Genomic DNA, 15,039 nt, shown 5'->3' on the forward strand with positions numbered 1-15,039 from the left:
AGGATAATAGCTGAACAGGAGAAGAAAATTAGAGCCCTTCAGGCTGATTTGGACAGAGCGAGGGAGGACCTGAAAAGGTTAAGGGGGGAGGAGGGTAAACAGCGGTGGCAAGTGGTAGCTGGGAACAGGGGCCACAGAAAGAGAACAGTGTCTGACAGTTTCCCAATTGGCATAACCAATAGATTTGCCTTGCTACCACAGTTAAGTGAGGAAGAGGCTCCAGTAGAAGTAGCTGTAGTTAAGATGCAACAGAATCTCACTAGGAAACCAACTGTTTCAAAAAAAAGTAGATAGTAAGATGAAAGTTCTGTTGCTAGGTAGCAGCCATGGAAGAGGTGTGGGCCAGATTTTGCAGGAAAAATTAGGTGACAGGTACCAGGTCACAAACTTTTTCAAGCCAAGTGCATGTCTTAGCCAGGTGGTAGAGGGTATACGTTCCTTGTGAAAGGGTTTCTCAAAGCAGGATCATGTGATGATAGTGGGTGGAGTGGGAAACAATATTGAAAGGGATCAGGGCTACAGTATTGAGTGTGACCTGGTGAAATTAGCCTCTGCAATGACCCATACCAATGTTGGGCTGGTGCCTCCTTTCGTGCAGCATGATCAGCACCAGTTGAACCGCTCTGTCAGGAGGGTAAATATGGAGTTGGATCAGTTGCATAGTGTGGCCACTCTGTAAGACATTGGATTGGTTCCTGTTGAGGCTATTGATAGGGGGGGATTTCACAAGGCATGGCCTACACCTCAATAGGAAAGGGAAGGGTAAACTGGCAGGATTGTTAGTGAAATATATAAGGGGAGACACTAGTACTCATGGATGTACCTCTTTTTTAGACTAATATCAGTCCAATGAGAAGTTCAGGCAGGCAGGTGCTAAAGAGGTCCAAAACTCACAAGATTCTCACAGCAGTAGAGTAAATAATAATGTTACCATATTTAACCAAAATATTGGTGGATTACAGAAAAAAGTAGATTCTCACAAAAGTAATGTAAAAAATAATGTTACCATTTTTTACCAAAATATTCCGGGATTGAAGAATAAAGTAGATGAGCTCCTGGTTTGTTTAGATGACACTGAATCTGATAATGTAATAGATATACTATGACTGTCTGAGCATCACATTGTGTCTGATACGGAAAATGTAAATATCAGTGGTTATAAACTAGCTGCACATATGAGTACAGAGAATAAGGTGAGAGGAGAAGTTGGCATTTATGTCAAAAGTTAGCACTGTGTAAAAAGCTTAGATACAAAAAAGTTTTGTCTGGGGCAACAACATATAGAAGCATGTGCCTGTCAACTTAAAATGAAGGAGGGCTCTTTTATAATTGTAACAGTATATAGGTCCTCTTCAGGAAACTTTAATTTATCCCTGCAGAACTTGGATGCCTTGTTGTGCTAACTGTCAGATAGGGGAAAGCAAATTATTATTTGTGGGGACTTCAATGTTGATTCACTTAAAGAGTGAAATAGGAAGAATGATGTGGAAGTCTTGCTCAGTTCTTTCAATTTGACATTTGTCATTGATTTTCCTACTCACGTAGTACAGGACAGCAGCACATTGATAGATAACACTTTTATAGAGCAAGATAAGTTTCAAAAAAATAAATTCTTGTCCTGTTGAGAATGGCCTTTTTGATCAAGGTGCTCAGCTAGTTACAGTATATGACATAGCTCCATTCAGTAAATCAAAACTACCCTCCAAAGTTGTGTGTTCAATTAATGACTCAACAATTAGAACTTTCAAGGAAATTCTTCAGCTGTTAGGCTGGGATGAGGTGTACCAGGAACCCAATGCTAAGTTAAAATAAAACTTATTTCATGATACACTTGTAAGAGAATTTGAAAACTGTTTCCCAAAGAAACTAGTTGAGGGGATGAGGAAACCCAGAACCTCCCACAGAAGAACCCCAAAAGTGCCCCACTTGTGACAGGATACTTTCTGGGACTGGATCAGACTCTGAATGTGGCTCTCCAGCAGGTATACGACTTCCTCAAATCCTGCCCTGAATTGAGATCCATCCTTCATGAAATCCTCCCCACTCCACCAAGAGTGTCTTTCCGCCGTCCACCTAACCTTTGTAACCTCTTGGTTCATCCCTATGAAATCCCCAAACCACCTTCCCTACCCTCTGGCTCCTACCCTTGTAACCGCCCCGGTGTAAAACCTGTCCCATGCACCCTCCCACCACCATCTACTCCAGTCCTGTAACCCGGAAGGTGTACACGATCAAAGGCAGAGCCACGTGTGAAAGCACCCATGTGATTTACCAACTGACCTGCCTACACTGTGAAGCTTTCTGTGTGGGAATGACCAGCAACAAACTGTCCATTCGCATGAATGGACACAGGCAGACAGTGTTTGTTGGTAATGAGGATCACCCTGTTGCTAAACATGCCTTGGTGCACGGCCAGCACATCTTGGCACAGTGTTACACCGTCCGGGTTATCTGGATACTTCCCACTCCCACCAACCTGTCAGAACTCCGGAGATGGGAAATTACCCTTCAGTATATCCTCTCTTGTCGTTACCCACCAGGCCGCAGCCTCCGCTAATTTCAAGTTGCCGCTGCTCATACCTCACCTGTCATTCACCAACATCTTTGCCTCTGTACTTCCGCCTCGACTGACATCTCTGCCCAAACTCTTTGTCTTCAAATATGTCTGCTTGTGAGATGTCTGCTTGTGTCTGTATATGTGTGGATGGATATGTGTGTGTGTGCGAGTGTATACCCGTCCTTTTTTCCCCCTAAGGTAAGTCTTTCCGCTCCCGGGATTGGAATGACTCCTTACCCTCTCCCTTAAAACCCACATCCTCTCGTCTTTCCCTCTCCTTCCCTCTTTCCTGATGAGGCAACAGTTTGTTGCGAAAGCTTGAATTTTGTGTGTGTGTTTGTGTTGGTTTGTGTGTCTATCGACCTGCCAGCGCTTTTGTTCGGTAAGTCACATCATCTTTGTTTTTAGATATATTTTTCCCACGTGGAATGTTTCCCTCTATATATATATGAGGGAAACATTCCACGTAGGAAAAATATATCTAAAAACAAAGATGATGTGACTTACCAAATGAAAGTCCTGGCAGGTCGACAGACACACAAACAAACACAAACATACATTTTTGTGTGTATGTTTGTGTTTGTTTGTGTGTCTGTCGACCTGCCAGGACTTTCATTTGGTAAGTCACATCATCTTTGTTTTGTGTGTGTGTATCTGTTGACCTGCCAGCACTTTCATTTGGTAAGTCACATCATCTTTGGAAGGATTGCGTGTAGCATGTGTCTCATGTCCAGGTACAATGATAAATAGTAAAGCCCCAGTGAAAGATTTGGTTCAGTTGTTTCAATCTGGTATGATATTGGCTGATGAAGTAGCTGACTTCTGGGGATAGTCAGAGAATTAGGGGGTTCCACGCCATAATGTTTCCTGTGAATATAGTATACAGAACATGGAATCAACTACCTAAGAGACTAAAAGGCCATCTGTTTGTATATTTTCAGAATTAACTAACTACAAATTTTATTTGGCTGCAATAAACTGCTAACTTTAGGAATCAAAGAGAAGTTAGTGGAGTTTCAAGAGGGGATAAACAAGATCAAATGGTATATAATGGGACCATGGTAGGTGCAGCAAAAAAGGTAAGTTATGACCAGCAATAAGTTAGCTTGTCTCTAAAACCTACTATTTTTGAACTGGTAGACTTTTGGTTATAAATTATTCATTCCACATAACAGAGATTACGGCTCATATGGAGGCATGTAGATAGTCCATTTTCCTTCATTCTATTTGCAAGTGGAACAGAAAAGGAAATGACTCAGAAGGTAAATGATACCCTCCGTCATGCGCCAGAGTATGGATGCAGATAGAGATAAATGTTACTCTTTGCATTATCACCTTGTCAATTCAACAGTGAGAACATTCATCGGCAATTCCTACAATATGGTGCTAAAGCTACTCCCTAAAATTCAAATTTTTCTCTTGAACCTGCTATTTTTAGTGATGTGATATGTAATTGTGCCCCTGTTATAAAATTTGTATAAGCTAAAATAGTAAGTTTTGGAAACAAGCTACTATTTATTCTGCCTCATAATTTTATAGCTATCTCATGACTGTTGATTACACCAAACAGTATAGTTAGTACAGTTTAATTTGTTTGACGGATGGTATATGCAAGAAGAACATGAATGTTTTTTCCCAGAAGTATTCTCAGGGATATAACACAATAATCTTCCATAAATTCATACCTAAGGGTAATTTGAAAGTCTGTTTTAATTTTTATGGTTTAGTTTCAAACCATGTTCAATGTTTTTCATCATATTTCTTTTAATTCAATTAGATTAAACTACTGTTCTAAGTAGCCTAGTAAGTAACAAGTAACTTGTAAGTTACAAGTACAGATGTGTCATCATCAAAAATTAATGGGCAGGGATTTATGTTTAAAGGTAAAACACACAGATGAGTGTATAGGTCAACTGATTTGTGAGACTATAAAAAAAGAGGCACTAGCTAAACTTTTCAAAGATGGCAGTATAAGCAGTTGTGATATTCTTAAAGGACTCTACTCAAAGTCTGCAGGAAGTCCCTTAGGATAACTACAAAAAAAAAAAAAAAAAAAATCTGAGCTGGAGCTTCAGCTTATTTCTCATAACACAAGAATAACATTTGATACAGTTCCAACTCACATGACAATTATACTGAAACAATGGTTGTAGGTTTTGTGGAAAGTGTACACATCAATGGTTATTCTGACTCATGAAAGCATCTCTCTTTTTTCATTTCATTTTGCATTTTTTACATGCGTCTGTTTCTTTTTTTGCTGGCCTGTATTGGTCTACATCTGCTGTTTACTATTTATTTGGTACTTCTAACTCTTCTAATCATATTTCAATCCATTGCATTTCACATTTTAACATGAACTGCTTACATTCTCTTCACATAGTTACAGAACTGTAACTTCGCATGTGACATAATGACATGATTCAGAAGCCGTCTCTTGCATGTTCTGTCCAGCAACATTGCTAGCATGTCTTGCAATGTGTCTCTGTATGAGAGTATAGTGTGATGTATCTTTCCTACCTAGCCCTACATCTTCAATGAAAACTTAGATTACTTAATGGAGCTTTTTCAGTAAATTTTGTCATTTTGTTGGAAAAGACTTCTTGCAGGCTGTTAACAAAATTTATTTTTGTATGTGGGTACATCATGGAACATCTCCAACCCTGTAAGGCCACGGTTATGTTCCCAAACATTCAGCACTCAACACTAGATGAGGTATGAGGTCCAACTATGTAGACAGCTTTTCTAAACACAAGTATTTCTATCAAGCTATGATGGCCCTCTTTGTTAGAATTCATAAAAGAGAACATATTTTGTAAATAAATATTCTATTTATTTTAACAAAAAATATGTTTCACAGTTATTCTCCGAAGCAAAAGTTAATTTTTGTTTAATCAGTTCTAATATATCCTTCATTTAGGACATTTTCAGTACAATTACTAATGATACAGAAACATCAAGATGCTATCATTCAATGAGTGACTAATTGTATCAAACAAGTATTCATTTTCAGGAAGCCAAATGTGTAGTACTGCCAGCAGACACATATACAAATACAAGAGACACACTACCTAGCTTTCAGAACTAATGGCTCCGCCATCAGTGATGAGAGAGGACTAGGTTCGGGAAGGTTATAAAGGAAGGGCAGATCACTCAAGCTCCTGAATGAGATACACCTATCTGTAGTGAGGGAGTAGTTGGACAAAGATGAAAGAGGAGGTGTCAGAGATAACAGATCAGAGGTGGTACATTAGTAAGCAATGTACCAACTACAGTCCAGATATAAGGACAGAGTGAGAAGTAAACACAGATTGGGAGGAAGAGAGATGAATAGTGAAATTAAAGAGTCAGGACAGAAAAAAATGTCACAATAAACAAATAATTATACATCCTTACTTCTCACTCTTTCCTTATCTCTGACACAATGCTTACCAATGTACCACTCTGATCAGCTGTTCTGACACCTCATCCATCATCTTTGTTGAACCTCCTTTTCACCACAAGTAGTTCACTCTTCTCCCTCCTTCCGGGGGCTGAGTGGTCTGCCATTCTTTTTTAAGCTAGAAAGTGTGTCTCTTTTACTTTTATGTGTATCTAATGGCAGTACTACACATTTTGCCTTCTGAAAGTAAGCACTACAAGCACTAGCCACCAATTCCATATTACAAGAAATTAATTACATATACACATCATATTTTTTTAAAGAAAATAAAGAGTGAAAGAAACATATTAATACAAATAAACTCTATAACCTGAAGTCTAAAGTGTGATGAGGCTAGGAAACTGGACGAGATCCTTGGGCTAAAAATGAATATTCGGTGTTAAATGACTTAGTAATTAAAGTACTGTAATACACTATGGACATAACAATGAGTTGTATCACTGCAATCAGTGAGACATGTAACCATATTTTCTACATACAAATGAGACAACAAAAATGTGGCTACATATAGATGATATAAATAAAACTTGCCACTATTTTTTCCTCATAACTTTGAAGAATGTCAGTTGTGTAATAAAACATTATGTATCACAGAAACCAACAACTGCAGTAAGCTGTTGTACAGTATGAAGCTGATTATTAAACCAAAATTACACCTTTTTGCAACTGTTCATCATCATGTATGGTAGAAAAATAAAGGAATTTCTCACAAATGCAATTTCAAGAAGTTTGTTACTTTGAAAAAGAATTATAATGTTACAGATAACTGCTTGAATTTCAATATTTATATTACCAAGAATAGCTGAAGAGAGAGGTAACCACTGAGAGCAGACTGCTTGTAGCTGTACCTTGCCATCTGTATGACGCAAGTCTCTAGTCGTTAATTTGACATTCAAACTCTCACAAATCTTTTGCAGTCGTTCCTTATCCTGGAAGAAAAAGAAAAATCTGCTGAATAAATTCAGAAAATAAATTATTTTTAAAATTATAAAAGGTGTACAACTTTGCTTCCACTGTTTGCTGATAGGTGGCGACAACAGTAAGTAGCAGTCGAAAGAAACAGATTGCAGACGTCAGGCAGTTAGCTTGGACCTCGGCTAACATAACCTCATTCAAACATTAGTCAATTTGTTTCTGCTTCATAAAGTTATTCTTGATTGAAAATGTCAGTTTACGAGCTTAATGCTCATCATTTGCAGGAGGTGTTACTGTTTTGTTTCCATATGAAGAAAGCGGCTGAGTCTCAACGAATGCTCTCAAGTACATATGGTAAGGATGCTATTAGTGAAATAATGTGTTGTGAGTGGTTTCAATACTTTAAGAACAGTGATTTTAATGGCGTAGACCAGCATAGTGGTGGAAGAGAGAATGTTTTCAAAGATGCAGAACTGGCGACGGTGCTGAGTGCAGACTCACATCAAATTCAAGAAGAATTGGCACGATTAGTGGGAGTGACACAGCAAGCCATTTCAAAATGTCTCATGGCTATGGGCATGATTCAGAAAGAAGGAACTTGGGTCCCGTGTGAGCTGAAACCAAGAGACGTTAAATGGCGATTGTGTGTTTGTGAACAGTTGCTTCAGAGGCAAAAACGGAAGGGATTTCTGCATTGCATTGTGACTGGGGATGAAAAATGGGTTCATTGTGATAACCCTAAATGCAAAAAATCATGGGGATATCCAGGCCATGCTTCCACGTCGACGGACAAACCGAACATTCATGGCTCCAAGATCATGCTCTGCATTTGGTGGGACCTGCTCGGTGTCGTGTACTATGCGGTGTTAAAACCAAGTGAAACAATCACAGGTGCTCATTATTGAATGCAAATAATGTGTTTGAGCAGAGCATTAAAAGACAAATGGCCACAATACAGCGTGAGGTACGATAAAGTGATTTTGCACCACGACAACGCTTGACCCCACGTTGCAAAAGAAGTCAAAACATACTTGGAAACGTTAAAATGGGAAGTCCTACCCCACCTAGATCAATGGCGCATGACCCGGCTGATCAACACTTACGATCTCATGAAGAAGTCACAAATTGAGTTGATTCATGGATCACTTCAAAAGATGAACAATTTTTTCGACGCAGGATTCATACACTGCCCGAAAGATGGGAGAAAGTAGTGGCCAGCGATGAAAAATACTTTGAATGATACATGTGCAATCAATTTGTTTCATTAAAGCCTCAGATGTTGAGGAAAGAACAGCAGAAGCAAAGTTGTACACCTTTTATGTATTTTACCACATCACCTCAAAATACTGACTAAATTTGTCCACTTGTTTACAGTAACCTTAATGTCAGTAAACATTAATCCATTCAAATGACGGAAATGAAAGAAAGGAATAAAAATTACACACACTTAAGACATTAATTACGATTTATCTACTCCATAAGGTATTCATGTAGTGTACAATATCGAAATACACTTAACCCAATGACATCAATTTTAAATACTCAACTGCTTGCTGTGAAATCAGATTTGATTAATATCAGTTAGTATTAGCTAATATGATGTTTGGGTAGTCTTCTACATGTAGGACAACACCACAGTTTCTGCACAGCCATGCACTTTCATTTCTTTTTCCTCTGCAATTACAGCTCATCATTTCATGTGACTGGGTTAATATTTTTACTTCTTTACTGAGAGCCACAACAGGCATACATCTGGCAGAGACAATGTAGTCAGTCAGAACAATATAGCCCTTTGTGTAGTTTTTGTTAGCTCTGTAACTTGTTCCATTATTTGTATTCCACCCAGGACTTTCCAGTACCATATTAATATGAGCTGGATTCTAGGAGAGACAAATAACCTACTATGTGATAGTAATAGAAGAGTATAAGGGTTACCAAATTTCACCACAGTTTTTTTTAAGACTGTGTCTAGTGTAATAATAAGAAGAGTCATAATAATTTCTTAATATTTTTGTATTTTCCTTGTCTTCTCAAGTCAGTCCAATGAAAAACTGTAATTTCTCAGTGTGCTGCAGGTGGCAGACAGAGTGCACTGTGTGTGTGTGTGTGTGTGTGTGTGTGTGTGTGTGTGTGTGTGTGTGTGTCAATGTGGTGGCAGATCTCTTCAAGGTACGGAACAGCTTAAAGGCTGGTGCTGTGATTGTTGTTGGGGCCAAATGGTTCAGTGTAGTTCTGTTAATCAGACTGGGTACTAGTTTACTAGTTTTTTCAAATGTCTGTGACCGTTCATCCCAGAACCCCGTGCTCCACTGTCTGGTTCACTGCATGTCACAGGTTTCTGTCCTAATCAGGTGTATGACTGCAAGTTTTTCTTTGGAGGAATGTCTGTAGGTTGTCTTCACCCTCAGTCCATATCATGAAGATGGCACAAATGAGTCTGAATTACATGGGCTTCTGGTTGATTAGGAAGGATTCCTTTAGATGGCCCACGAACAGGGTAGCACAGGGAGGTGCCACACAGGTGCCCCTGGCTGTAACACAGGTTTGCTTGTAGGTGATGCCCTCACAGGACAAATAATTGTGGATGAGGATACAGTTGGTCATGGTGACAAAGAAGGAAGTTGTGGGTTTCCTAATTAGGAGCGAACATATTCAAAGACTTTATAAGAAGTGTCTCTACAGCACGGTAGGATGGATGAAAATTCTTGTGTGTATGATAATGACAAGTTGCATAAAAGTTTAATCTTGAATTATCAGACAGTACTTAAAGTCTTTCGCCTAGGATGGATGCATTCCCAAAGCCATCAGAGTTTCTTCACACATTACAGTTCATTCATTCATTCATTATGCTGAACAAATGACTGAAAGAATGAAGAAACTAATATATGTGAAGAAACCAATGACTGCTCCCTGAAGACTGTGAGAAACACACCTATACAGAAAAAATTTATGGAACTTTTCATTATCACACTGAACATCCAAAAATATTCATCCTTGCCTTCATGTAGGTAGTGAAATATCTACAAAGAAATTACTAATTCAGCAAACACAAAACTATCACTCACCTTTCTTACAATAATGGTGTCATACAATGACCAAATATTCTCCAACACAAACTGCACAAAAATAGGTTTTTTTGCTTTCTCCTGAGCTCCAGGCATCAGTTTACGTGTTTTACCATGGAGGTAGTAGTCTCCCCAAAGACAGTTCAGTAGTTCATCCTCAGAAATTTCCAATTTTTTTGCATACAAAGATGCAAAGTCATGTAAACTGCAACACATAAGCCACATAATTCTCAGTACAGAAGAAAGCAAGTAAATTATACAGTGAGATATTAAAAATAAATTACTTCTTGTAAAATGTATACAAAAATATGGCTATCGTGGAAAGGGTAGTTGCTACTCACCATATAGCAGACACACACACAAGATCACAGTCTCTGGCCTCAGCAGCAGCCAGATACTGCGGTCATTGTGTGTGTGTGTGTGTGTGTGTGTGTGTGTGTTTAGGCTTTGTCTATTTCCAATGAAGGCCTTGTAGTCAAAAGCTTAGTTTCTGAGTCTTTTTGTTGTGCCTATCTGCAACTCAACATCTCAGCTTTATAGTGAGTAGCAACTATCCTTTTCATAATACTCTCATTACTCCATTCTGGATTTTCCATTGTTTAAAATATGGCTATTATTTGTTAAGCTTCAAAAATAAAACAAACAGGTTCAAAAATAAAACAAATAGAAGGAAACTAATCCACTAAAGTCATTTCACTTTACTGGGCATTCTTTTTGTGAGCCTGACATTTATGAGTTTCATCTTCAGAGTATTTATCGAAGAGTGGAACTTGCTCTCTGATGGATCAAACAAACCTGTGACCATACACGTTACTCTCCTTTATATATGTTCAACATTCCTTGTTAGTCGTATTTGAAATATTATCAAAATCTGAAGGAATGTTTGTGCAGCTCTTTTCAGAGGGTACTTCATTATAGATAACTGCAACATCTGCAAAGAGTCTGAATTATGATTAATATTGTCTCATAGGTCACCAAGATACAACACCAACAGCAAGGGTCCTCACATTTGCCTGGAATTCACTTGAAGTTACTTCTGTATTGTCAATGACTCTCCATGCAAGATAACACACTGTATCTTACCTACTTTTTTTAAAAAAAAAAAGAAAAAAAATACCCTCAATCAAGTGACAAATTTATATGTAATAGAGGATGGGGAAAGGTAGGGAAAGGATGGATGGGAAACTCATGACTTCCAGCCACTTAGGCATTTTGGTAATGCAATGGTGAAAATTGAAAACTTGTGCCAGACTGGGAATTGAACCGGAATTTATTACTTCTCATAAGTGGTTGTATTAACAGCTTCAATCACCCAAAAGCAGACCCTGACTGACTCAAATTTCCAACTTACCACATGCTGCAATGCAGTGCCCCTCATCCACAAAATCCCTACTCACAAATTATTGATCCCGAATGAGTTCAGATGATATTAGTGCATATACACTGAAACAAACATCAAGGAACTGCTGCACTTTCACAGAAATGTACATAGCTGTGTGGTGTCTGTTATGCTGGACATGTCTGACAGAACAGAGAATGGAGAAGAAAGGGAGAGGATGGGTGGAAAACTCATGTCTTCCAGCCATACAGGGCACTGTGGTAATGCAATGGCGAAAGTTGAAAACTTTCCAGTCTGGCACAAGTTTCTGCTTTTGCCACTGCATTATCACAACGCCCTGTGTGGGTGAATGCCACCAGTTTCCCACCCTCCTTTATCTTTCTTTCCCCATCCTCTATTTCATATAAATATTTGCACCAGCTGCATGATCTACAAGTGATGTCTGTTCTGTGAGACTTGTCTGACAGAACAGACACTACTTACACCACTTACTAATCACAAATTTCTCTTGATACTCCATTTGATATTACTTTCATTGTTAAGCACTGGAGTGAGGTTGAATTAACGCTTTTCAGAAAACCACAAATACTGCATCTGTCTGTCAATCTTGATTCCCAGCTTTCAGGATGTTGTGAAAGATGTGCAAGTTGGATTTCGCATGATTAATGTTTTAGAAATCCATGCTGGTTGATGTGGAGGAGGTCATTCTGTTCAAGATACCTCATAACATTTAAGTTCTATTTATATTTTAAGATTATACAGCAGTTGCAGAGTCGTAAAACTGCCAGCCCGTACATACGATCAAAATTTCTTTGGATTTTATGAGAGGTCTTCCGATAAGGTTTCTCCACGGTGAACAATACAGGCTTCAGACGTTGCTTTTTTGACAGCCAAATGCATTTCATTTATCACTTCTCACTTTCATTAACTGTTGACTCCTGATTAAACTTCAAACAATGTCAGCTCTTCGTATGGTTTCAAAATGGTGCAAAGATTAAATGTACATGTAAACAGAACATCAGTGAATTACAACTGGAATCATCTGACTCACACAAATATCTGGTTGTAACAGTTTCTAGGAATAGGAACTGGAATAATCATACAGGTTCCTTAGTAGGTAAAGCAGACTTTGACTGATTCATAGGAAACAGAAAATGTCATCAGTCTACACTGCTTACAAGAGACTTGTACAACTCATCCTAGAATACTGCTCTAGTTTGTGGGACCCATACCAAACAGAACTGCTAGGGGATGTTAAGCATCTACAAAGAAGAATAGTAAGTATAGTCATAGATTTGTCTGACTCATGGGAGAGTGGCACAGAGATGCTGACAAATCTGAAATAGCACATGCTTCAAGAGAAATGCCAACTATACAAGTGAGTAATCTGTGAATGTGTTACAAAATCCCACTTATTCTCCTGCAGGGACTGCAAAAAGCATGATACACTAATTACAGTGCACTCAGAGGCATGCCATCAATAATTCATGTTATATATTATTTATGAATGGAATAATAAGAAGTCTTAATAAGTGGTACAAATGTATCATCATTTCTAAGCAATGTTTCAACATTAAAAAAAAAAGAGTATAATTGAGTTTGTGCTATAATGTGCATAACACTTCAGAAATGAAACAAGTTATCAAATCAGAAAGTAGAATCCTGTTTTTAAAAAATTAAAATAAAAAATATATAAATTATTAACCAAATTTTAATAAAGTATCTGCCGAAAAGCTTATATGAAATGCAAAATGAATTCATCTTACTTATATTACAAAGGAAAGCAACACTAACTGGTATAAATTTCATGCAAGGAAACTGGTATTACTGGAGGAAACATTGTTCTGGATGCAAAAGGAAAAAGAGGTATCTTTCTTCAGCACACTGCCTTTCACCTTAAAGGTGCTTTTGTGGTGGGGGAACCACGAAATTTGAAGTGCAGATTATCTCTGTTGTAATGTTAGACATAAACAATAGTGTGGTCACAAAGAAAGATAGTTTATTTATCCACAATCAAGTAAACAATAAACACAGAAACAGTACAATAAGCAGTACAGCACAATCTGAGGATAGGTGATGTGATGGGATGTCCGGGTTTCATCAGGGGCAACCCAACCCCTGGGTAGGCAGAGTCCTAGAAGGCTGTCCCAACTTTGTGTCCAGATCTTCTGTGGGATGGTGTGTGGTGTTTTCTTCTTGTTGTCTTCACAATGCCCTTCTCAGGATTTATTTTCTTCTATGCTGCTTGTGTGGCAGTCAGCTGTGGCAACCCATTACAGGCCTACTTTGCTGCTCCTGGCACGGACAGCATAGCAAGTGCCTTATTGTGATGTCTGTGGCAGACAGTACTGCCTCAGCAACTCTCTGCAGCATATCGGCCAGGTGCAAGTCATTTTCGATCACTGCAAAGAGTGTGGGGACTACTGCTGTCAGCTCTCCTTCGTGCACTGTGTACGCGGTGCTGTGGCTGGGTGCAGCTGGGTTGCAATTGGTGGCTGGTGTGTTGCCACTCGTGCCACTACCCGCCGATGTGGCCTCTTCTTTGCATGTTTTTCCCCTGGGGGATCAGAGCACTGATCTTGCGAGCATGTTTTCTGGTGTGAGCACACTGTTTTCTTTTGCCCCCTTCAGTGGAGCTAGAAGTGACAGCATCGGCTGCCGGCGTCATCTGGCTGTGCGCCTGGGTGCAGACAGCAGCGGAGGGAGTGGTCGGCAGTCTTCTGCGACTGCTGCCCCTGTTGGAAACGAACTGCAACTTTAATTACTTCTCAGCCGTGGTTTTTGCATCCTCGGGAGCGGACAGTTTCTGCTTACATGGGCACCTGCGCACTTCACGCACTCCTCAGGGAAGGAGCAGTGGCGAGCCACGTAGCCTGTCCCCTGGCAGTGGAAGCACTGCAGCAAGCCCCTCTTCTGCTTAATGTTTTCCACGGTGACCACGGTGTCGGCTGCCCATTTCAGCTTGTAGAGCCGCCTGTTCTCCGTCACTTCTTCTTCTGCAGAGTGGCCAGTGTGGGCAGTGGCCATGGTCTCCATCTGTTTGGGTGCTGTTGGCTGCTCCAACGTCTCGTCTGCTAGCGCACCGTAGCGGTTAGCAGTAGCATTGGGTGGCTGGGAAGGTGTCGCCCTGGGTCTGGCCGCCTGCCTAGATGTGACGGTAATCCAGGTTGCACCTGCCACACTGTCATCTGGTATGGCGCATCTTCTGCCACCGGAAATTGAGACAATGAGCTGCCTCTTCTTCTTGGGTGCCTTTTTGGTGCCGGTTGATGCTGCGAAGATTGGTCATTAGTGCCACTCACCATCTGGGTGCTGCAGTGCTCTGGCCATCATACTTTGCGCCCTCTTGTCGGTCGGGAGTACATGATGCACTATAAAGTCATCCTCACCAGAATCATCATCCAAGTCAAGGTCCATGGACAGTGGCCAGGTTGTTCTAGGCACCAGGTCAGATGGGGCCATCATGTGAGCAAGCTCATCCACACGGTGGTCTGCCACACCAGCACTCCAGTCGCCGTAAGTGGGGAGCCGGATGGGGCCATCGACCAAGCAGGCTCAGCCAAACTGCGATCTGCCACACCCATCACTCTATTCAGTGCTCCTTGGAACTCAGGTGTGCCGAGCCAAGCCGAGCCGAGCTGAGCCATGTGGTGCAGTGGTGTGCCTACCAAGCTGTTTTTATATAGAGGAGAGCTCCAGTAGATGGTGCACCAGGTTTCGGACT

The 15,039-nt window shown here is 40.1% G+C and overlaps 1 protein-coding gene across 2 annotated transcripts in view; it reads right to left on the bottom strand.

The window, feature by feature from the left end:
* LOC126199308 (elongation factor-like GTPase 1) overlaps positions 1 to 15,039 on the bottom strand; it is a 630,571-nt gene that overhangs the window by 550,655 nt on the left and 64,877 nt on the right. For both annotated transcript variants that reach the window (XM_049936141.1, XM_049936142.1), the window contains 2 exons: positions 9,977 to 10,181; positions 6,790 to 6,925 (listed from right to left, as the gene is read on the bottom strand). In XM_049936141.1, the coding sequence (XP_049792098.1) occupies positions 6,790 to 6,925; positions 9,977 to 10,181 (341 nt within the window). The remainder of the gene's footprint in view (positions 1 to 6,789; positions 6,926 to 9,976; positions 10,182 to 15,039) is intronic.

Source organism: Schistocerca nitens, chromosome 8 (assembly GCF_023898315.1).
Source record: "Schistocerca nitens isolate TAMUIC-IGC-003100 chromosome 8, iqSchNite1.1, whole genome shotgun sequence".
NCBI classification, from domain to species: domain Eukaryota; kingdom Metazoa; phylum Arthropoda; class Insecta; order Orthoptera; family Acrididae; genus Schistocerca; species Schistocerca nitens.